General features: G+C 34.2%; 3 protein-coding genes across 11 annotated transcripts; 2 read left to right on the forward strand and 1 right to left on the reverse strand.

The window, feature by feature from the left end:
- Positions 1–4,017: 4,017 nt before the first annotated feature.
- On the forward strand, positions 4,018–7,821 carry LOC111019835 (putative glycosyltransferase STELLO2). The gene is made up of 3 exons (XM_022296333.2): positions 4,018–5,953; positions 6,558–6,684; positions 7,054–7,821. The coding sequence occupies exons 1-3, from the start codon at positions 4,260–4,262 to the stop codon at positions 7,519–7,521; spliced, it is 2,289 nt and encodes a 762-aa protein (XP_022152025.1). The 5' UTR covers positions 4,018–4,259; the 3' UTR covers positions 7,522–7,821.
- Positions 7,822–9,574: 1,753 nt separating this feature from the next.
- Positions 9,575–11,518, reverse strand: LOC111019870 (small ribosomal subunit protein uS5x). Its single transcript, XM_022296371.2, has 2 exons — positions 10,796–11,518; positions 9,575–9,940 (listed from the first exon to the last, which is right to left on the reverse strand). The coding sequence occupies exons 1-2, from the start codon at positions 11,438–11,440 to the stop codon at positions 9,779–9,781; spliced, it is 807 nt and encodes a 268-aa protein (XP_022152063.1). The 5' UTR covers positions 11,441–11,518; the 3' UTR covers positions 9,575–9,778.
- A 3,300-nt stretch (positions 11,519–14,818) lies between these two features.
- LOC111019857 (kinesin-like protein KIN-14P) lies at positions 14,819–23,713 on the forward strand. 9 transcript variants are annotated; one of them, XM_022296359.2, is made up of 23 exons: positions 14,820–15,246; positions 16,079–16,196; positions 16,386–16,549; positions 16,658–16,768; positions 16,976–17,201; positions 17,508–17,635; positions 17,760–17,858; positions 17,962–18,039; positions 18,124–18,216; positions 18,327–18,356; positions 18,614–19,603; positions 19,683–19,764; positions 19,843–19,938; positions 20,025–20,204; positions 20,327–20,433; positions 20,510–20,688; positions 20,872–21,036; positions 21,110–21,363; positions 21,456–21,625; positions 21,956–22,277; positions 22,380–22,446; positions 22,751–22,854; positions 23,452–23,713. In XM_022296359.2, exons 2-23 carry the CDS (start codon positions 16,115–16,117, stop codon positions 23,499–23,501), a joined length of 3,777 nt encoding a protein of 1,258 aa, XP_022152051.1. In that variant the 5' UTR covers positions 14,820–15,246; positions 16,079–16,114; the 3' UTR covers positions 23,502–23,713. The 9 variants fall into 9 exon arrangements, with proteins under 9 accessions (XP_087980211.1, XP_087980210.1, XP_022152051.1 ...); XM_088124085.1 differs by lacking the exon at positions 23,452–23,713 and having other exon boundaries at positions 14,819–15,246; positions 22,380–22,481; positions 22,751–23,108; XM_022296360.2 differs by having other exon boundaries at positions 16,644–16,768; positions 21,956–22,446.
- Positions 23,714–23,715: the final 2 nt, after the last annotated feature.

The following is a 23,715-nucleotide window of genomic DNA, read 5'->3' on the forward strand; positions in this document are numbered from 1 at the left end:
AGTGTTTTTTTATGTTCAACGACACATATCAGAGTAGAGATTTGAATCTATGCATACATACTTTAATGATTTGTTACGCGGAGATGGAAATGTTTAGTCAGACTTTTTTATGAGTTACTTTTTGTTTTTAGTTTTTTTCTTCTTCTTTATGTTCAACCACACATATCAGGATAGAAATTTGAACCTATGCGTACATACTTTAATCTGTTGTTATGCAGAGATGGAATTTGAAGAAACTATTTATTATGCGTTTCATATATGAATATGTATATCATATTTAGTATTACTTTTAATAAGGTGAATCCTCACATTTCATTTGGCATGCTTTACTTTTTTTTGTTTTTCTTCTTTAAAAGAACTATATTTTAAAAAAACTAAATTTCATGATATTATATTAATGTCGTTTTTTAATGATTTAACAATAACAAGTTTCTAAGGGTTTATTTGTTAACGTTTCCATTCTTTTTTTTTTCCTGTTTCCTCTTTTTAAAAAATAAAATTAGAATTGCAAGGTTTTCAACACTCATGTATTAAAAAATGATAAATTTATATTTTATTTATATTTTCGAATAAATTGAAAATAAGAACAATAAACAATAAATTTGTTTTTGCTGTCTTCAAAATCTCTATATAATCTTGAAAATGTTTCTAAAAATAATTGTTGTTAAATGCATGACTTTTTTTAATAAAATTAGAAATGAGAAATAAGAAATGGAAACATTATCAAATGGGTACTAAATTACTGACCAATATAAATACAGTCAACTATTTCAGGTCACCAATGAAAATGATATCTGAGATCTGATCTTTTTTACAGTTTAACTTTCAATTTTGGCTTATTTTGGTCTATTTACTCTCAAAATGTTTACGATGGTCTTTATACTTTTAACTTTTGTTCATTTCATACAAATACTTTTAAAATGTCTATTTTGGTATTTTATTTTCATTTTTATCTCATTTATTTCAATCACGACTTTAGCATGACATTTCACTCGCTAAACTTCATGAAATATATAAGTTTGTATCAAAGTTTTTCCATTGTATATAACATTTGCATGAAGATTTCGTAAATAGGGATCAAATTGAAAAGTGACTATATATAATAGACGTTCTGGAAGTATATATATTAAAATAAAAGTTGAAAGAATAGAGATCAAATTAGATGTTTGAAATTATATCGACCAAAATAACATTTGAACCCTATATATATAATAAATGTTAAGGATCCCATATTGATAAAAGAAGAGACTTTACATAGGTTTATAATATACATGGGCTACTCCTCTCATTCTCAATTGGTTTTGAGATGGAACCCCGAACCCCATAAATATTAATAATAAATAATATAGTACTTTTGAATATTTTATTTTAAAAGAATTACTTTTCAAGTAAAACCTTTATTCTTTTGTTTAAAAATTTATATAATAGAAAAAAAAGCCCAATACAACTTTTGATAAAAGAAAATTAAAATTAAAAGATAATTACCAAATATATTTTTTGTATTTAAAAAGAAGAAAAAAACATTAGTAAACATTATCTTAAAAGAGAAGGCAACTTTATTATAATATAATAATGTGTCACAAATTCTCTTAGAAGTAAACTTATTGATTACGTTTGAGTTTCACATGACAATGACTTGGCAACAACTCCAACCCTTTCTTTTGGCCCTCCAAATCTTTCTCTTCCCAACACACAAAACCTCAATTCCCTCTCTACTTCTAAGGATGTCTGCAAAACCAATAGTCCCCTACCTCTTTTGGATTGACCCGACGACTCGAAAAAACCGAGCAATCTAGCCTTGGTCTGTACTGGATTTCAATTTAGTCCTTGCAATCTTAAAAGTTACTATTTAGCCCTTTATGATTTTGATAAGTCTTTCGAAACGTCAAATTCTATCATAGAGCAGGTATACTTTGGACACATGATGAGTTGATACTTAAAAAAACGTGTTAGGTAAGAAAACTATTCATTTTTTTTCTATATAATAAATCCATGACGTTTTATCAAAGCGAGCATAGTTTAGTGGTAATTGACATATATTTTCAATCAAGAGGTTGTGAGTTCGATCTCCCACCCCACATGTTGTACTGAAAAAAATTTCATGACGTTTTAAGCTAACATAAGTACTATAACTCAACTGGTTAAACTATGACTAATTTTTCCTAAAGTTAGAGATTCGATTCATTTCACTCCCCACCCACCCTTTGTTTGAATTTAAAAGAAAACAAAGAATTTTAATATGGTAAGTCTTATTTTAATCCCGAGCTTCCATATTTATTCTATTTGAATCTTTAAACTTACCTACATTTCCATAAAAAATCATTTTAATTATATTTATAGCTACTGTTTTTTATATATAAAATTCTCTAATAATAGACTATATTTACTTAAACCATAGACAAGTATTTGAAACACAAAAGGTAGATTAAATATTTACTCTAGCTATATGAATATTCTTTAAAATTTAAATATAACATTTAAAAATTAATTAGGAATTAAAACAAAACAAATATAAAAATTTTGAGGTGAAAATAAGATCTTTTAATATCTAATAATTATAAAGTTGGGTGTGAGTTGAAAAATTAATTAATAAGTTGGTGAACAAGTTAGAGAATAAAAGCACATTAAATTTAAACCTAATGTATAAAAAAATTGCAGTTTGAGGCAAGTCCACCATGGATATATGAAATAACCAAATCTGGTGTATATAATATATATGCCAACCAACTAATTAAACCATATGATAATAAAACCTTATGTTTTAGTTTGCAAAATTTTCAAATATTTTGATTTAATATTTACCCTTCAAAAATTAATTATTTTTTTACTTAAAAAATTTAGATATTATAATAAAATAGGTATGAAAGTTACATTGATATAGTTTAAATCTATAATTTAATAAAACAAATATTTTAATTATTATTTCAGTTAAATTAAGAAATTTATACAGTTTAGGACTTTAAAAATGTACATTTACATTTTTTTATTTTGATTTTAAATAAATTCTGGAGGCTATTTACCACTTTCCCGTGGTGACAATTTAAGGATGTTTCTACTTTAGCATTGATATTATTACAAGTTTGTGCGAGCTGGAGCTATTAAACATTTTATTCCACCAACCTAATAGGGGTAAGAGCCGACCTATTTCAAGATATCCACAAGGGTGTAAACACTATGTCACTCCGACAGCACACCGCATTTCACGGGTGGTCAGATGATTGTTATGTCGCTGTCGAAAGCTGGAGATCATCCCTATAAATAGGGATGTCTGCCTCTTACATAAGGTACGCGAATCTATTTTTGCTTAAGGCTTAGATCGGATTGTGATTGACTTGCTCGTCAGAGTGCTAACCTTGTTTTACAGAACCGTTCTTTAAGAGAGTGAGAGAGATCATCTTGATTGTTCCGATCTACACGAATTCCGAGCTTGGTCGATTTTCAGATCAAACACATGCAATCACAATTTTTTAAATGTAGACGTAATTTTTTTTCTTTTTTTAGTACAATATATAAGGTGAGAATTTGAACTCACGACCTTTTAATCAGGAATAACTATCTTAATCAGTTGAGCTATGTTGGCGAGTGTGACAAGTTAATTGTCAGGGTCAGTAAGATACCATGATTAAAATTGTATATTTCACTCCTCTCTATTGAAATATTTCAGTCTATATTCTTATTTTATACGACACCCTATCCATTCATCCCACATTGTATCATTTCAACCTAATTAACGGATCATTTCAATATTTAACTAACAATTTTGACTACAAACACTTATCTATCTTGCAATGATAAAAAGTTTCAAGAATCAAAACTTTTCAAAACTATAGAAGTAAATAGATTCCAGAGTAGAAACTCCACCTACCAAATTTACAATTTAACACGTAATTTTCTTTTGTCTTACATAGCGCTCGAGTAATCGAAGATGTAACTTTGAAGCATGGGATGAAAGACAATAATTTCTTTTATTTTTATTATTTTTTTTTCTTTTTTGGGTGAAAATAAAAAGATTGAGAGTCAAGTGTGAGAGTCCTCCCCCACCAAACTTGAAAGCAGAGTTGTTAGATTCAGTGATTCAAGTTGAAGAAATCCGCACCATGCTTCTTCTACTTGTCGGCAACCACTGCTCCACAGAATCCCAATTCCAATTCCATTGACGATTCTCTGAGAAACCCCATTTCTGGATCGACGGAAGCCATTGGAAGGAAGAACACAGTAGTCAGTGGAGTTGTGGGACTGTTTTGGATTTCTCCGATCCAATGTTGGTCCAAGAACGTTCAACGCCGAAATCCCCCAAAACCCAGATCAGACCTCTCCCCACTCTCCATTCTCATCGCTTCTCCGAGTCCAAAAGCCTCGATTTCTCCACATGGCTCTCTGAAAATCTCTACAGAGTAGTAACCATTCTGCTCCTCGTCGTCTCCGTCGCCGCCCTCTTTTTCCTCCGCAATGTCGGCGACAGCGCCGCCCTTCTCTGCTTCCAATCCCAGACGACGGCCTTGGAGAAGATTCAATTCCCTAAAGTCGATTGGAATTCGATCGTCTCGATCCCGGCTAAGTCTTCTCTGTTCCCGGATTTTCGGTCTGAGCAATGGATCGTTGTTTCCGTGTCGGATTATCCCAGCAATTCACTGCGGAAGCTTGTGAAAATGAAAGGTTGGCAGGTTTTGGCAATCGGAAATTCACTGACGCCGGCGGATTGGGCTCTTAAAGGTGCGATTTATCTGTCCTTGGAAGAACAATCTAAATTAGGGTTTCGTGTGGTCGAGTTTCTTCCTTATGATTCTTATGTGAGGAAAACTGTTGGGTACCTCTTCGCAATTCAACATGGCGCGAAGAAGATCTTCGATGTCGACGATCGAGGGGATGTGATTGATGGGGATTTGGGCAAACATTTCGACGTAGAATTGGTTGGAGAGGGAGCGAGGCAGGAGATCATATTGCAGTATAGCCATGAAAATCCTAATAGAACTGTTGTTAATCCATATATTCATTTTGGGCAAAGATCAGTGTGGCCTAGGGGTTTGCCACTGGAAAATGTGGGTGAAATTGCTCATGAAGAGTTCTATACCGAAATTTTTGGTGGAAAGCAGTTCATCCAACAGGGAATTTCCAATGGTCTTCCTGATGTCGATTCGGTATTTTACTTCACTCGAAAATCTGGATTGGAAGCGTTTGATATTAGGTTTGATGAACGTGCTCCAAAAGTGGCATTGCCACAGGGTATGATGGTTCCTATTAACTCCTTCAATACTCTTTATCACACCTCAGCCTTCTGGGCTTTAATGCTTCCTGTTTCCATTAGCACAATGGCTTCTGATATCTTGAGAGGATATTGGGGCCAGAGGCTCCTTTGGGAAATCGGTGGCTACATTGTAGTATATCCTCCAACCGTTCACCGACATGATAAGGTTGAAGCATACCCGTTTTCAGAAGAAAGAGATCTACATGTGAATGTGGGTCGTTTGGTTAAGTTTTTGAATTCGTGGAGATCGAGTAAACATAGGCTGTTTGAGAAGATTTTGGAGTTGAGTTTTGTAATGGCAGAAGAAGGGTTTTGGACTGAGAAGGATGTGAAGTTTACAGCAGCTTGGCTTCAAGATTTAATTGCTGTTGGGTACCAGCAGCCGAGGCTAATGTCATTGGAATTGGATCGACCTCGAGCAACTATTGGTCATGGGGATCGGAAGGAGTTTGTTCCGCAAAAATTGCCATCCATACACCTTGGGGTTGAGGAAACTGGGACCGTGAGTTATGAGATAGGGAACTTGATAAGATGGAGAAAGTATTTTGGAAATGTTGTGCTTATCATGTTTTGTACAGGCCCTGTAGAACGAACGGCTCTTGAATGGAGATTGCTATATGGGCGGATATTCAAGACGGTGATAATTCTTTCAGAGACCAAGAATTCGGATCTTGTAGTGGAAGAAGGTAGATTGGACCATGCATACAAGTAAGTCACATTCTTTTTTAAGAACATGATTGACAAGTTTGTGTGAGTTAGAAGCCTATACAAGTACTCATTTGGTAGACAGACAATATTTTGATTGCTCTTTTCTGTATGTTGTTTGTAGAATCCCATTCATTTTTGTCATTAATTCTTTAAAAAAAATTCCAAGGTAACATTTCTTTTCATGCTGCCTAAAACGTAAATATAATGATTAATGGAAGATTACCTTATTTGAGCTTGGCATCTGGAGTTAAGAAAATAGGCATTCGAATTCACAAGTGACCATAAAATGGATATTTAATTCTCTGAGAAAAGTTTCTGAGAACTTCTATATTTTCTTGCTTGGTTGTTAGATTGGAACTCTTGAGACAAGTTTATTATCACTATAATATATTTCATTTGAGGACTAGGCACTGCAGTCATGAGATCGCATTTTACAATTTGTATCGTTGCAAACTTGGAATTATTGGCTGTCAATAGAATTAGTATGTGTTCTGTTTCTACCTGCATTCTCGAATACCATATTCTGCTTAATTGCTCCAGTTGGTTAAGCTCTCATAATCATATACTGTACAAAGTACTAATATGTTTTTAACTATGTTCATAGGTACCTGCCCAAGGTTTTTGAAACATATAGCGGTGCAGAAGGGTTTTTATTCCTGCAAGACAATACAATTCTTAACTATTGGAATCTGCTACAGGCGGACAAATCAAAACTCTGGATAACTGATAAGGTATTTAAAATTTTGAATTGTTTTTTATCTTCCGAAAAACACTACATCATAGGAGGGATTCGGACCTACAAACTATTAGGGAGATATTTCCACTTGATCTATTCAGCTGAATTACCAGGTTTTAAGCCTTTTTTTTTTGGTGCATTTGTTGTCCTTAAGACACTCACTGATTCTCTTTCCTGAGGTTGAAAATATTGGGGGTAAATTAGTAGAAATTAGAAAATAGGGAAATATTACGAGGAAACATCTTTTAACACTCAAAAAATGATATTTAACTGCTCAAATGCATGTTGGTCCTTGTGAAATTGGCAGACTGCAAATCCGAAACCTTTTAAAGCTCTCTCTCTCACATTATGTCAACGAAATCAGGTACCCAAATCTTGGACTACTGTATCAGTTGAAAGCTCAGATTGGTTTATGAAACAATCAAATATGGTAAGGAAGATAGTGAGCATGATGCCAGTTCATTTCCAAGTCAGTCACAAGCAGTCTGTAGCAAGTGAGAAGAGCCTCACAATCTGCAGTTCCGAGCTCTTCTTCGTTCCTCGACGCTTCGTAGCCGACTTTCTCGACCTTCTTGGTCTAGTGGGTGACCTAGAACTCCATCACAAGGTTGCAATCCCCCTGTTCTTTACGGCAATGGATTCGGTCCAGAACTTCGACCCAGTATTGAGTACAACGAGCTACAGAGAGAAACCACCCCCTACAAATTCATCAACCATTTACTCTGTTCATGTGCCTGCTGTTCATCCCTGGAATGTGTCAAGTGAACAGGATTTCATCAAATTGGTAAGAATTATGGCAGAAGGTGACCCACTTCTAGCAGAGTTAGTTTGAGGGGAAAAAGAAAAAGGAAAAGAAAAGAGAGTTTGACACTTGGATTCTTGGGAGTTAAGGGGAGACATGTATACTAAGGAAACTGTTGTTTTTCTTCTCTTTTTGGTTTTAGAGTGAAGGAAAATACATTTCATTGACACCCCCCTCCCTCTCAACACTTGGTTTTTTTTTGTAGAGTTTGTGTTTTCCCACAATTTGTTGTAAGAAAGAAATTGTATTCAACTAGTTCTTTTGTTTCAACAAGTATATGAACAGGAAATTATATTGGTGGGCTCCTTCGTGGCGGAGCCTGTTTTGTAATGTTTTCGTTTTTTGGTTTTTTTTGTGTTCCATTTTTTAAGGAAGGAAAATAAAATTATTGTTTCTTCTCTCATAAGTATAAATTGGAAATGTCCATGTCTTAGTTCATGAAAATGTCAGAATGGATAATATCGATAAAATATCAATGTCAATAGATATTTATGGAAAAATCATAAAAATAAAAAACTCGTAAAAACTATTAAATTAACCAATAAGCACTTATTTAGAAATAAGCCTTTCATTTCTTTCTAAATAAGTTAAAACTACTTAATATTAATATTATGTCTATATTAGTGAGATTTTGTTGATATTTTGTCGACTTTTTGTCATATTATGGAAATATCGATTAATCTCTTATGTCAATGTCAACTCATGGATACATAGAAATGTTGATAGAAATATCAGACATGTCGACGAATATTTAATACCATGGTTGCACATATTTAATACCGTGGTTGAACATAAATGCAAATGATCTCATTTTTAGTTTTTGTTAGACCAAAACATATATATATTTTTTTTTTTTTGAAAAATAGACCAAAACATATTTGATCATGGCCATTTAATCACTTTTTCAAAAGGAGTAGAAATGTGTTACCAATTTCTAATTTTGTTCTGTTCACTAAATTTTTCATTTTTAAATCACAATTTAACAATGGAAGTTAGTCTCAATCAAAATTTTAAATGTCAATAGCAATGGAAAAGAAAATTTATAAAAAATATTTAAATTAACAAAGGAATATATCACCCATTATAAATCAGTTTAAATAGATAAATATTATATCAAAATAATAATATTTTATTGATTTTTATATTTTGTCATTTTAAATCGGATGAAATATTGACATGTTCAAAGTTATTGTAGTTTCATCCAATTTAAAACTACAATATTTTTAAAATAAGTTTCAAAATCTACAATATTTTTAATATTTTAATTAAACAACTATATTTTTAAAATAAGTTTCATTTACAACAATATTAAAAAAAACATGTTCAAAGATATTCATTTCAATTTAAAAAACATATAACCTTTTAACTTTTTGCAATTATTAGGCAATTTATAAGTAAAAAATGACGAAGGTAATATCTGTATTTATATTTTAAAAACACAAAAATTGGAAACAATTAGTTTTTGTTTCTATCCTATCAAACATGTTTGCTTCAAAATTAAAAACAAGAAAAAAAATTCCACTAATATAGTAGTTTGTGTAAGAATGGAAGTTGTGAATTTTCTAATTTGACAATGAAAGTATTATTCCCAATCTGTGGTATTGAACTTATAGTTCCAGAAAGAAATTACACGAACATAAACTTAGCTCAACACTTAACATAAACTTAACTCAATAGTTAAATTACAAATTTATCCTTCAAAATGGCACAAAAAGCAACCAATACTCATAGAGAAGATTAAGCCATAGCAAATAGGAAGAAAACTCATTAATTTCGATTAAAATCAAGCCCCATAAATCTAATCCAAAACATTCAAGCATTGATTTATTAGACAAATCTTCCAAGACTCACCACTAATCAAAGCTCGAAGATTGCACACTAAAATCCCATCATTTTCAAAGTCCATCTTTAAACCATGAAGATTACACTAAAATTTAACTTACCTTGTCCCCAATTAGGATAAAAATTGAAGATTTTCCCTTCCTAACTTTAACCGAATCATCTTACGTAAAACTTATTTCCAACCAAACCCATAAGTATAACAATCATCTGCAACAAAATGAAGTTCGTGGGGACACAAAAATAAGTGAAATTTTTCTAAACGCCATCAAAAGGTAAAATAGATTACAGTCAAAATTCAAAATTTGTGAAAAAGAAAAAAGAAAAATCTGTTCTTCAAAGTCACGGGACTCAACCAGGGAACCAATAATATGGGGCTTTTCGCATAGAAAGACACATTAATACTATATTCCCACAAGTAAAGAAGAAAAATGATCATTAACTAAGTTCAAGCATTGACCCTCTCAGGTTCTTCCAACAATAAAGCCTTGACGGTGGGTTTTGCCAATAAATCTGTGTGCTCTTGGAATGGGGATTTTGTGAAGCGTGTCTCCCTCCAAAACTCAGGTGTTAAGAAGCCATAAGTTTTCAGCAGACAGTCAAAGGTTGCCTGAAACAGCAATAAAGAGGGACAAATAAGACCCACATGACAAAAAAACATATTAACAGCAAGAAAATAGCTCCAAGCCAATCTAAATTAACACCCAAAACCCTGAGCAATCTCTTATTTGGTATGGAATTTCACTGTTATAAACAACCAACAATGATACAACTTTTGTAATAGTAGAAAATGGAAGAGTTTCAAACAACATTCACATTACAGTATAAAAAGTTTCAAACAACCCCCCCTCCCCCAAAATTGAAATCAAACGTCCGATCCAAAATGAAACCACCCATCATCAAATGATTAAGGTTTAACTAGTCCATAAACTTCTTTGTTCATTTTGTTTAGAAAATCTAAACTTCCAATCTATTAACTTTGCATAAAATTCATTATAATCCTTGTTAAACTAGTATTTAAATCAATGAAATTAGTAAAACACAGAATCATGATACCACAAAATGAAAAGGCAGAGAACACGAATTGAAGAAAAGCTCATCTTTGCACAGGAGCAAAAATAGTGTAAGTTGATACACAAATGTAATCATGTATGTAGCATAACATAATAATGCAAATCCAGAGAAACATTCCAGTAATGTTGCACAATTATAAGGTAGAAAGAAACACAGACTACAACAAAAACTCGCCAAATCCTACAATTAGCATGCATTGAAGCCGGTGCAAAATACTAGAGGACAGATTCCAGGGTTGAATGTTGTTAATTGTGATCAAAATTGCAAATAAATCTATAACAGAGCACTTAAATCTACACTTCGTCAGAGTAAAATCAATATACAGTTTATAAAACGCAGCCAAAATTTGAACTAAAGAGAATACAAAGTAACTAATGAAGTTAGGACAAACCTTAACGAAGTTTCCGAGAGTTTTAGTCGATCCTCTTGAAGATGTAAAGACGTCCTCAATCCCAGCGAACTGCAAGACCTTCTTGGGCACTCGAGCCGCCACAATCCCCGCACCTCGAGGCGCCGGAACCATCCGGACGGTGACGGATCCACACTTTCCGGTGACCTTACACGGCACTGTATGGGGCTTACCGATCTTGTTACCCCAGTACCCTCTTCTCACAGGGATCACAGACAACTTAGCCAAAATAATAGATCCACGAATCGCAGTGGCGACCTCCTTACTACACTTCACTCCCAAACCCACATGGCCATTACCATCTCCGACGACGACGAAGGCCTTGAATCGGGTTCTCTGTCCGGCGCGGGTCTGCTTCTGGACGGGCATAATCTTCATGACCTCGTCCTTGAGGCTGGGGCCAACGAGGGTGTCGACGATCTGATGCTCCTTAATGGGGAGAGAGTGGAGGTAGATCTGCTCCAAGGACTGGATTTTGCCCTCTTTTACGAGCCGCCCAAGCTTGGTGACTGGAACCCACTTTTCCTCTTCGTCGCGTCGTCCGGGCCGGCGGCGACCTCCGCGGCCGCGGTCACCACCGCGGCCTCTGCCGCCGAAGCCTCGTCCAAATCCGCCGCGCTCCGCCATGGCTAGGGTTTAGGAAGGAATGCTGCAGAAAATGTGAGGCGTTGGAGGAGAATTTGCAGAAATGGGAGGGATGAAATTATATGAGGAGAGTGAAGCTAGGGTTTCTGAGAGACAAGGGAGGCGGGTCGGGTAGATTTTGGTGGGCCAGCGTTTAATTTGGATCCGTTTAGGGTTCAGATTGTATCTATCATTTTTTAATAGTTTGAATTGAGGTATCCCGCTATTATATTTGTGAATTTGACTATTCGATTCGACTGAGAGAAGATTCGAAGTGAAGAATACTAATCAAGATGAGGCCAAAGGCAAGGATCAAATTAGCTTGTTTGGCCTACCCATTGAGCATACAACCAAGACGAGGTCGAGATGGCCAAGTCGCCCACTAAGGTCACGAGGTCGAGGTGGTCGAATTGCAACCCTACGACTAAGAGACCTTGGTGTTCTAACATTTCTCTAAATCACAAATGCATGTCATTAAGTCTTTGAGAATCTGGAAATCGTGGAACAAGTTATTCAAAGGTAACTTTAAGTAACTCCCTCTATAAATAAGAGGGTAATATTACGTATGAGGTATACGTCACACATAACCCTACTTCTAGCTACGCTCGAATTAACCTTTTGTCTGGCTTGCACATCAAGTGTGTTGAGCTAGCACCACACCAATGTGCAATGTTCATGTTATTTCGGTGTGCAGGAAATTGTTCAAAGCTCCGATTTTCAAAATCGATTCCTTTTTTACTTAGACCAAAATCCTTGATAAACAATTTTTTTATGGGAGATTGTAGGTTCAAATATTCTCATCATGTTTGAAAGGTAATATTCTTAAAAGAAAAACCTTTAACTTTTTAAATTGATTTAAAGCAACTTTTCCATTTGAATATAACTTATGACAGTGAACTATAAAAAATGGATGAGTTTTTAGACACATTTAAAATGACTTTGGTTAGCAAAAAAAAAAAAAAACCATATTTCGAGCGCGAGGTTTTAGTTGAAATGACATCATTTAAGTGGAAGCCATGCGTTACGAGGAAAGTTACATGTAAAAAAAATAATAATAAGTAATAACAACGACAATTTCATTACTATGAAAAACCAAAAAAATATCATTCGAGAGCAATATCTATTTATTATCTAAAAAATTTTTGCTTCTTCCAAATCTTGGTGAGATGAGAAATAATGTTATACTCTAACGTCAACTTTTTTTTAGTACAACATGTTAGGGAAAAAATTCGAACCTATAACCTCTTGGTTGAGGTATATGCCAACACTTTGACTACTCTAACCTCAACTCTATTTTCTAAACGTGACTAAGATCCTTTAATTATTTATAATTTTTTATACTATTTAGCGCCATATAATATACTTTGCCTTCATTTTAATGAGAAAGCTCACTAATAGGTTATTTTGACATTATTATTATAAGTTAAGGGTTAAATTAAACTTTTAAATAATAGGGCGTAATTGAAACTTTTTTTCACTGCCCACTGCATGTGCTACATATAACTTCTATAATTATAATCAAGGTTTTAAATGTCGATGTCGACGGAAACGTCGAGGTCTCAATTTCATTGAAATGTTGATGAAAATATCAATAAAATGTTGATATTCATAGATATTTTTGTAAAAGTTAGAAAAATTAAAAAATCGTAAAAAAATATATAAATTAACAGATAAACATTTTTCTATTTCTAAATTAATTAAAAATAATTAATATAAATATTATTTATATATTGTTGATATTTGTCATATTTTGTCGATTTTGTTGTACTATGATGGAAATGTCAACTTACCCTTTTATGTTGATGTTGAACCCATGAAAATATAGATATGTCGATGAAAATATCGACGGATATTTAGAACCATGGGTATAACTCACCGCCATATATTCATCATCGTTTTGAAAAGGAAGCTAACCAGCTTCTATGAACCATCGTGGAGGTATAATTTAACCAATTTTTTTCTAAACGACCTCATCAGGCAACTAATAATTTCCTTTTTTCATTGTAATTTCTTGCACCCTAAGTACCCCACATAATTGGTCATCGGTCATCGGTCATCGTAGAGTTAATTTTTTACTACTTTAAGTTCTCATTTATTAATTATAACAAATGTTTGTGTATGTATTATGATAAAGGATGATATTATGTTACATGAGGTTATAGTTGGAAATTTCCTTTTTTTTTTTTTTAACTTATAGTCTTTCAATAGTTTCCATGAAGTTCTTTAATCTCTAAAGTCCATATAGAAATAATAAAAATTAAAAAATTAAAAAAATAGCTACGTAGAAAGTTTATACCACATAAAAAAAAAAGGAATTTATTTTTTTGGTCCCATTTGTTTCTTTTAATACAAACTTTGAAAATTTATTAAATTCTTAAAAAGTTTGAAAAGTCGTAGGTTGCCCATGACTAATTCAATTCTTATAGATGAAAGAAAAATGGCTTTGATAGATTGGGTCTTATTCTAGTTTGGCACTTGATATGTTTTACTTTGAACTTCTAAATTGCTTTACATAAAAAACAATTTTAATCTACAACCCTAACATATAATTTCGAAATTTTATTAAATGATAAATAGAAAATTGATGATAATGGTCAAAATAGTTTTTTAAATAATATATAATAAATCGAAGAACAAAATTCCCGACGTATAAACCATAAAAGAAAAGTCACACATATTTAATCACTTAAATTATAGCTAAGTTAGCTAACGAAAATAGTAATCAACTTGAACCTAATTCAACCATTAATACACGTCTGAACATTTAATTTGAAGTATAGAGCCTCTTGAAAGATTTGAAACCAAAACAAAAGGCACAAAAGTTCAAGACTATATCAAATCAAAATAAGACAAATTTATTTATTTTAGTTCAATAATCGTACGTTGGATAATTGAATTGTCTTATTCACTAGAATTATGTTCCTATTATAAAGACAAACTTATTTGTAAACTTCTCAAAGAAAAAAAAATTATGATCCTCACTGTCCCTAAATATAAAAAATTATATTAACCAAACGGTTCCTAATGGAATAGAAATGACAAAAAACCTCTAAGTATTTCATCCAATTGGATGGGAGAATTCCTGATTTGACAAGTAGTATGAAGTCAAAGCGAGAATTTATTCGAGTCCTAGTCCAGCATGGGAATTAAAAGTCGAAAAAAACTTGGCCCATAGTTAAGAGGAACTTCCTCGTTAACACCATTGAATATTTGACAACTAAAAGAAAGAAATGCAATTGGAGATTGGGAATGCATCCGGATTCCGTTCCGTCTAGCTGTGATCCCTAGCAAAGAATGAGTCAGCAAGTTTGTAGGGACAACTCGCGCCAATAAAACAAAATATTGATGAGAGAGAAAAATATATAAATCAAAAGAGAAAAAACAGATAGAAAGAGGGAGAGGAGAAGAAGCTTAGTCTCCTACTTTCATGGAAAATTCCCAAACTTCTTCGTCTCCCATGGAAGATCAACCGCCAAAGAAAACACCCACCATTGAAAAATCTAATTATTTCCGCAATCAACATTCTCTCCTTCCCTCTCCCTCTCCATCTCTCTCTCTCTCTGATGTCATTCTCCTTCACAACACGTTCTTGACTTCGTTAATGTTCAAAGGAAGTCCATGGGATCAATCGTCAATTGGGGGATTCTTTATTCGATTACCGATTCCGATCACCAAAATAAGATACATGGAAATCGTCTCTCGGCCCCGCCATAAATCCGTTGCTTTCTGTGAGGTTCTGCATTCTCACTTTTTGACCAGAAAAACTCTCACGTTCTATCCATTTCCCGCTTCGTTGGCTAAGAAAACAGGTACCCATTTATGGTTTTTCCAGTTTTCTTTTGAAATTTTATCATGTTTGGGTCTTGCTTTTGTGTTTTACTATGATTATGGTGTTTGAATGTCTCTCTGCGATCTAAATGACATTGAAAGGTAGAAGAGGATACAGCTTTCTTTTGGCTGCATTTTGATTCTAGAGTCTCAAACTTTATAATTCTTTTCATTTTCTATGATGTTCTTTTTTTTTTCTTTTGGTATGTAGTCATGGTGTTTGATAAAAGGTGGCCATCTTAGTTTTTAATAGAGCGTTTAAAAGAGATTTGATGTGTTTCTTAAAAAAGGATGGCATACTGCCCGTGTGACCTTTTTTTTGTTTGGTTGTCTACTTCCCTCGGCCTAGCACGAGCATGTCACATCATCATTTAATCTATAGTATTAATGTTAGGACTACATAGATGGTATGTTGCCCGTGTCACTATTTTTATGTTTGTTTCCCTACTTTCTTTTGCTTGGCACATGCGTGTCAGATCATCATTCCATTATAGTGGTATGTTGCCTGAGTCACATTTTCTATGTTCGGTTGTCTAATTTTTTTGGCATTGGCATGTCATCATCATTTAATCTATAGTAAGACTACATAGAATTACAATTTAAAGCTCCAATGAAACTTTTTAAAGATTAGGAACTAAATGATGAGAACTACGACTAAATTTATAATTTAGCTTATATATATGTGCGTGCGCACGCACGTTTTCTAATATTATATTAATGGTTTTTGATAGAAGCCATGCTTTGGCCTTTTCGTTCTTTCATATAACATAACTTTACTGTACCATTCTAATTTTTGGATTTTTCCTGCTATAGGAGCATATTATTCTTGTAAGTTAGTGAATAATTTATATGCTTGATGCCACTCCCAAGCAGTTTTCAACCATGAATCCAATATTAGAAGATTATGGAAGAGCAGCTGTAGACAAGAATGGTGAGATTTTTGTCAACAGTTCTCCATTTTTTTTGTTTTATTTATTTTTTTTAATATCCTTGAGTGTCGGGCCAACTAACAGTTCTCTATTTTCATGTCTTCTCAAAGACAAAAAACAAACTTTCAATACATACACACACAAAGTAAACAAACAAACTTTTTCAATTCTCTTACAACATTATCCTGCAGCCAAGCAAAGAGTGATTTTGGCTGAGTGGTTGAGGAGTTTTTTCCCTGGTCTAAATTTGCCAATCAATGCTTCTGATGAGGACCTCAAAGCATGCTTGTTGGATGCCAACGTCTTGTCTCAAATACTGAACAAGCTAAAAAAAAAACCTAGTTCTGGAAAAGAGGTATTGTCATATTGGTTTTGTCTTTGTTCCACAATTTGTGGTTCTTTTCAAGTCTTTTTTGTCATATCATACTGTTCACTGTTATGAGCATCAGTTTTCTGACTCTAGGGAGGTTATGTGATCCATAATTTGGCTTCACGGTCAGAGAAGATCACGAAGTTCCTTGCAGCTATAGCCAACATGGGGATACTGAAGATTGATTTTACGGACACTGAAAATGTAATGTGTCAGGTTTTAGAAAGTATCCTCATAATTTGATTTCATAGATCATCAGAGTTCTATTACATATACTTTTAGATATATGTTTATGTGAAAATATTATATAAATAACCAAAATATTTGCTTAGTTCTCTCCTTCATATGCATATATCTTTCTCTTCTTTCTTGATCTCACTCTTTTTCATTTTTGCTATCATTAAATTGCAGGGATCTATGGACTCTCTTTACAGCTGTCTATGGGCAATTAGAGCACAGTTCATGATGAACGATGTGGGAGTTAAGCTTTTGGCCTGTAACTCACCTTCTAAGTCAGAAAAATCTCGTTTCGACGCACTCTTACATGACCCTGGTTCTCCAATGTTGGGAGAAGATAAGAGGAGAGTCTTATTTGAGTCGAAATTTCAACGTACTTTGAGTAGTCCTATTATGTCAGGTTTGGTTTTTGCAAACATCAACTACGCACTCAAACCATATGTAAATGTAGAAGAATTCTGTTGGTCTCTCAATGAAAATTTCTGCTCAAATGGATATTACTGGTTTATACAATATACATTATGAAACCTTGAAAATTTTAAAGAAAAGCGATTAAAGTTTTTAATACAAAGGAAATTAACTGAAGAAGATTTATTAAAATATAAACAGAAATAAGAAGTCATGTTTTACTCGGTTCAATCAAAAGTTTCTGAATGTTTGGTTTAGTACAAACGCTTTGTTCTTGAAGACAATTTTTAATCTACAGAACCATTGGGTGCATCAAATCACCATGTTGGCCATAAGTTCCATGAAGTGTTTCAGCTAAAACAAGGTCGTTATGCCGATCTTCCGGCTGCAAAAATTTCAGAAATGATGAAATCAAATAGTCTAGACGTAAGTTCTTCTGATCCCTCCACCCCCACCCCAGGATTTCGTGTCTGAAAGCTTCATATATGCTTCAGTTTGTTTATAGTCTTTCTGTGACGTATATTGTTTATTTAACTTTGATGCACTTCAGCATCTCTTGTTGCAGAATGCTCCAACTCAGTCACTTTTGAGCGTTGTGAATGGAATTCTCGATGAAAGTTCGGATAAAAAGAATGGTGAAATTCCTCATGTATGGCCATGTAAATACTTTATTGTATAAAATGTATTGTATATCAAAGGACTTGACTGTTTGCTCTCTAACATTATATTTATTTTTCCCTTTCGTTTGGTAGCGTGTGGCGTGCCTGTTAAGAAAAGTAGTTCAAGAGATTGAGCGGCGTATTTCTACTCAAGCGGAACATCTTCGGACTGTAATGTTCTATGTATTTTTAAGCCATTGTTTTTTCCCTTTGAATTATGTTTTGAAATTCCATGTCATGGTTTTCTTTGTCCAGCAAAACAATCTTTTCAAGGCTCGTGAAGAGAAATACCAGTCTCGAATAAGTGTGCTTGAGGCACTTGCATCAAACATCAATGAAGAAAATCAGGTTTCCTTTTTTATTTTTAAATTAAAAGAATAGAAGTTTGATTAATATTTGAAAGTTGACACCATCATGATGATTCTCATATTATCGCCTGGCGTTTTACTTGTCTCCAGAGTTATATTGGCCAGCTTCAACAACCAAAGGTTTTGCTCAAGGACTCTTTCTCTCTCTCTCGACCTCTTTGTCCTTTCATTTATTCATTTTAAATTTAAAATGTGTCGGCCAACAATCATCTGTTAGCAGCACTACATTTGATCATGCTGAAAATCTACAATTTCTTACTTCGATCTGCCTTTTGCTGCTAGTACTTTCTTAACTTCTTAAGCAATAAACCAGATTCTTTTATGAGTGTTTTGTACTTGTGGAAACTTTCACCAGCAGTATGATTTTGAAATTGCAGCAAGCGGAGAAGACTAAAGCAGAAGAGAAGAATAATTTTGCTGATGAGGAAGTGACTAGGTTGGTTAAAGAAAGAGACGAAAGCAAAGAAAAGATCACAATGTTGAAGCAAGAGTTAGAAATATCTAAGAAGATGTATGAATTGCGTTGCTTGCAAGTGGAAACAGAAAGAGGTGAGGATGCGACTAGGTTGATTAAAGAAAGAGATGAATGTAAAGCAGAGATCACAACGTTGAAGCAAGATTTGGAAATGGCTAAGAAGTTGTATGAATCCCGTTGCTTGCAAGTGGAAACAGAAAGCGGTGAGGATCTGAGTAGGTTGATTAAAGAAAGAGATGAAAGCAAAGTTGAGATCAAGATGTTGAAAGAAGAGTTGGAAAGAGCTGAGAAGACGAATGAATTGCGTTGCTTGCAACTGGAGACGAAAAGAGTTGAGGATGTCACTAGGTTGACTAAAGAGAGAGATGAAAATAAAGCAGAGATGACGAAGTTGAAGCAAGAGTTGGAAACAGCTAAGAAGATCTATGAATCACGTTGCTTGCAAGTGGAAATGGAAAAAGGTGAGGATTTAACTAGGCTGATTGAAGAAAGAGATGAAATCAAACTAGAGATGACAATGTTGCAGCAAGAGTTGGAAAGAACTAAGGAAACCTATGAATTGCGTTGCTTGCAATTGGAGAAGGAAAGTGGTGAGGGTGTGACTAGATTGATTAAAGAAAGAGATGAAATCAAACTAGAGATGAGAATGTTGCAGCAAGAGTTGGAAACGACTAAGAAGACCTATGAATTGCGTTGCTTGCAACTAGAAACAGAAGCAGAATCTGGTCGATTAATGCTGGAGGAAAGGATAAAAGAACTTAAGGATCTCTTGGAAGATTCAAGTAACGAAGTGCAAGAACTTACAACATCTTTTGAATCGAAACAAAAAAAATGGAATGCAAAAGTAAAAAGTTACAAGCGTATGATAGAATTTCAATGCAATCTACTACAGGTGTGATCGAAATAGCATTTTTTTCTTTTAGTTACTTTGACACATTATGATTCATGAAAGTAATTCTTGAACTGTTTAGGGCGTAAAATGCTCCTCCGAGTCTGTTAAACAAGAGGTTTTGCGAGTAAAGCTGGACTATTCAAATGAAGTTAACCAATTAGGTAGTGGGAATTTGTAAGAAAATTTTGGTACTATGTTATGTTAGTAATCAGTTCTTATATGAAGTCTTCCTTCTCCAGGGCTCAAGCTAAAATCAATAGCACATGCAGCTGGGAACTATCATGTGCTGCTGGCTGAAAATAGAAAGTTGTTCAATGAGCTTCAGGATTTAAAAGGTGAAACTCGTACATCGAATTCCAATATGTTCACTATCAGTTTTTTTTTTTTTTTTTGGTATCACTAAACTTTTCCTTTCCTTCAGGAAACATCAGAGTGTATTGTCGAATAAGGCCATTTTTGGCAGGGCAGAAAGACAAACGGATGACCATAGAACATGTTGGTGAAAATGGAGAAGTGGTAATAGCAAACCCCACCAAGCCTGGGAAAGAAGGTCATAGGTTGTTCAAGTTTAACAAGGTGTACAGCCCAGTTTCAACTCAAGGTCTCTTTCTTTTCATTTTATCATATGGCCTTGTAAATGTAGGATGGCTTTTGTATCTAATTTTCGAGCGGCAGATGTACCTTTGCAATTCCTAACTATCGTATCGTCTTTATTAAGTGCAGCGGAGGTATTTACTGATATCCAACCATTGATACGATCTGTACTTGACGGATATAATGTATGCATATTTGCCTATGGCCAAACTGGTTCAGGAAAGACCCATACAATGGTATGCTTCCTCCGTATGTTTTAATAATACAAACACGTTTGTTGCCAATGAAATCTAATGCATTGTTTCCTTTCAGACTGGTCCTACTGGTGCTTCTAAAGAGAATTGGGGAGTTAATTATCGAGCGCTTAACGACCTTTTTGAAATCTCTCAAAATAGAAGTGGTGCCATTTCCTATGAAGTTGGGGCACAAATGGTTGAAATTTATAATGAACAAGTTCGGGATTTACTTTCAAATAGCGCTTCTCAGAAGAAATATCCTTTCAGTTATACGGTCATTGAGTATAATATTAACACCAAATTGATACTAAATTGAAGTCATTTCCCTTTTAAGCACTTGAACCACTCTAACCTTTTATCATACTACACACATTCTTAACATTTTCTATTTATTATAGTTTCAACTTTTTTATCTCTTATTTTACTTAACTCTCACACACTGGGGATTTTGACTCATTCGCAACCCTTCGGACTTGCGGTACCGGATGCTACCATGTTTCCAGTGAACGCAACTTCAGATGTTATAGAAGTAATGGACATTGGACTGAAAAACAGAGCAGTTGGTGCAACTGCCATGAATGAAAGAAGTAGCCGATCACATAGGTTTGTATGCTTTACTATACTCTCAAATGCTCCTTTATATTCTTCCTTTCTTATTTTTCATGTAAACCTACAGTATTGTGACTATTCACGTTCGTGGGACGGATTTGAAGGATGGTTCCTCACTGCATGGTAATCTTCATTTGGTAGATCTTGCTGGAAGTGAGCGGGTCGATCGCTCTGAAGTTACAGGAGATAGACTCAAAGAAGCACAACATATAAACAAATCACTGTCTGCACTTGGAGATGTCATTTTTGCTCTTGCACAAAAGAGCTCTCATGTTCCATATAGAAATAGCAAGCTCACTCAAGTTCTTCAAAGCTCTCTTGGTATTACTATTTCCTAGTTGTTAGTATGGATTTGATTCTCATTTTGCTAACATAACTCCTAAATAAGTACAAATTTGGATTCTATGCTGTAGGTGGTCAAGCAAAGACAGTCATGTTTGTACAGCTTAATCCCGATGTGAACTCATATTCCGAATCTCTGAGCACACTAAAGTTTGCAGAAAGAGTTTCTGGAATCGAGCTGGGAGCAGCACGGAGTAGCAAGGAAGGAACTGGAAGGGATGTTAAGGAGCTAATGGACCAGGTGAGTGATAGGAACCCGGTTTCGCAATGGAAATTGATTGGAAGATAGTATTAAAATGATAAAAAGGAAAATACAATACTCAAGCACTTCAAGAGACCTGGACTTCAAAAATAACTAGTCTCCCAAATTCTGCTTGCCCCTCACCCATCTCACCTTCTCTATTTACTCTTTATTAACAAACTCTCTTAATTAATGTGTAACGCCAATTAGCCCTCTTACTATTTCGGTATTTCCCTACTAATATTCCACAGCGAGCATGTCTCTTCTTGATTTGCAATTTCCATTGGAATCATTTGTATAAAAAATCAGAACATTGTGTTCCTGTCTCAGGTGGCATCTCTGAAGGACACTATTAGCAAAAGGGACGACGAGATTGAGAGGCTACAACTACTCAAGGACCTCAAGAACAATGTGTACAACGGTATCAACACCGAGAACCGCAACGCAACTTCTCCTAACAAAGATGTGAATGGCAGAGTGCCTAGAGTTCAGAAGCCTTCAAGCAGGAAGAGTACAGGAGGAGCCGTGGAGAAAGCTGGTTTTGATCACGACAACATATCTGACCATAGCAATATACATTCAGAAGCCAACTCGCCGCAATCGATGGAAGATGTGAAGCACCATAATGAAGTTATTCCGCAACAAGACATAGGTCAGAATATTATTGAAGATGCTGAGACCTTAGGATCTGCAGATGCAGATTATGAAGAAAGAATAATGGACATACCTGATGATGATCTTTCTGTTGGAACAGAAAATGCCGCAACTACAGAAAGTACGAATTTCACTCAAGCCACAAGACCAGCAGAGAAGTTGGAAAAGTGAGTTGATTCATTTTCCAAAAGCTTAGTTCTTGGTGCGTTTGATAATTGTTTTGGTTTTTTGCACTCTTTCGTAGATTCTTATACTGTTAAAATGGGGTTGAAAGAGTGAATCGTTTCGTTTTACAAAAACTTATATCAGGGTAGTTTGATAACAGTTTTGTTTTCGGTTTCCTCTCTTAAAAATCCTAAATCATTATAGAACTTGAAAAAGTAAATCGTTTCGTTTTTCAAAACCTTAGCTCACGGTCCGTCTTAACGGTTTTTCCGTTTCCTTTCTTTAAACCAACTCCATGATTTGCAGGCCCAGATCTGCATCCACTCTTTCTAGGACCTTGCACAAACATGCACAAACTGCATCAACTACACTACCAGGATCAAAGGAGTCTTCAAGGTTATCATCAACAAGTATGTAAGAGTTCAAATTTTTATATTGTTTTTTCTTTTCTTTATCAAGTTAATTTACCCTCATTCCTTTTGTTTAGGAAATTAAAATAAGCTTCCTCTTCTAATAGAAGAGGGAAGGATAGTTTCATGATTTATTCTTTTCCCTGATATAGTGTTTATATTTCATTAGTATTGATTTGAATCGTAGTCGTGAAACAAGACATAAAATGATGGATGAAAGAACAAAAGGTTTAAATTCCATTTTGGTTTGTTAATGCTTCTTCTTTTTGTCCCTCTTTTTGTCCCTGACCTTTCAACCTTACGTGAATATTGCATATGTTGTTTTAAAACTTATCGTTAATTTTATTGTAAAATATTTAACAAATACCTGACATAACATATTTATTTATTTATATGGTGAGTAGATATTCACGTTAGAACTATATTTTAAGGCGTATGTTGTGGGACAAGTATCTAAGTTCCAAATGGTTAATCCACGATTAACGAACAAGTAGTTTAGGGACTGAATTTTTTTTCCCTCATTTTTAGACGTAATGTAATTCTTATTTCCTTATTGCCTTTAAACTTAACATCAATTAAGCTGATGCTTTGTTACAGGTATTAGAAAAACTGTAACAGGACTCAAGTCTGGTAGAAGATGGGCGTAGTTTGAGAGGGAACCAAATCGATTCTTTTATTTTATTTTTATTTTATGTTTTCCACACTTTGTTTTCAATCTTCATTGAAAAATAATAGGTTAGGAAATCAATTACCATGAAGTTGTATATAATTAAAGAGCCTCTATTTGTAGTCCTTAAATTGGAATGACAAATTTGTATAAAAGTACATATTAAATAAAGATGTGTGTCCTTAGTTGTGATT

This window comes from Momordica charantia (genome assembly GCF_013281855.1).
Source record: "Momordica charantia cultivar OHB3-1 chromosome 5 unlocalized genomic scaffold, Mcharantia_2.0 BLBB01000005.1, whole genome shotgun sequence".
Taxonomy (NCBI): domain Eukaryota; kingdom Viridiplantae; phylum Streptophyta; class Magnoliopsida; order Cucurbitales; family Cucurbitaceae; genus Momordica; species Momordica charantia.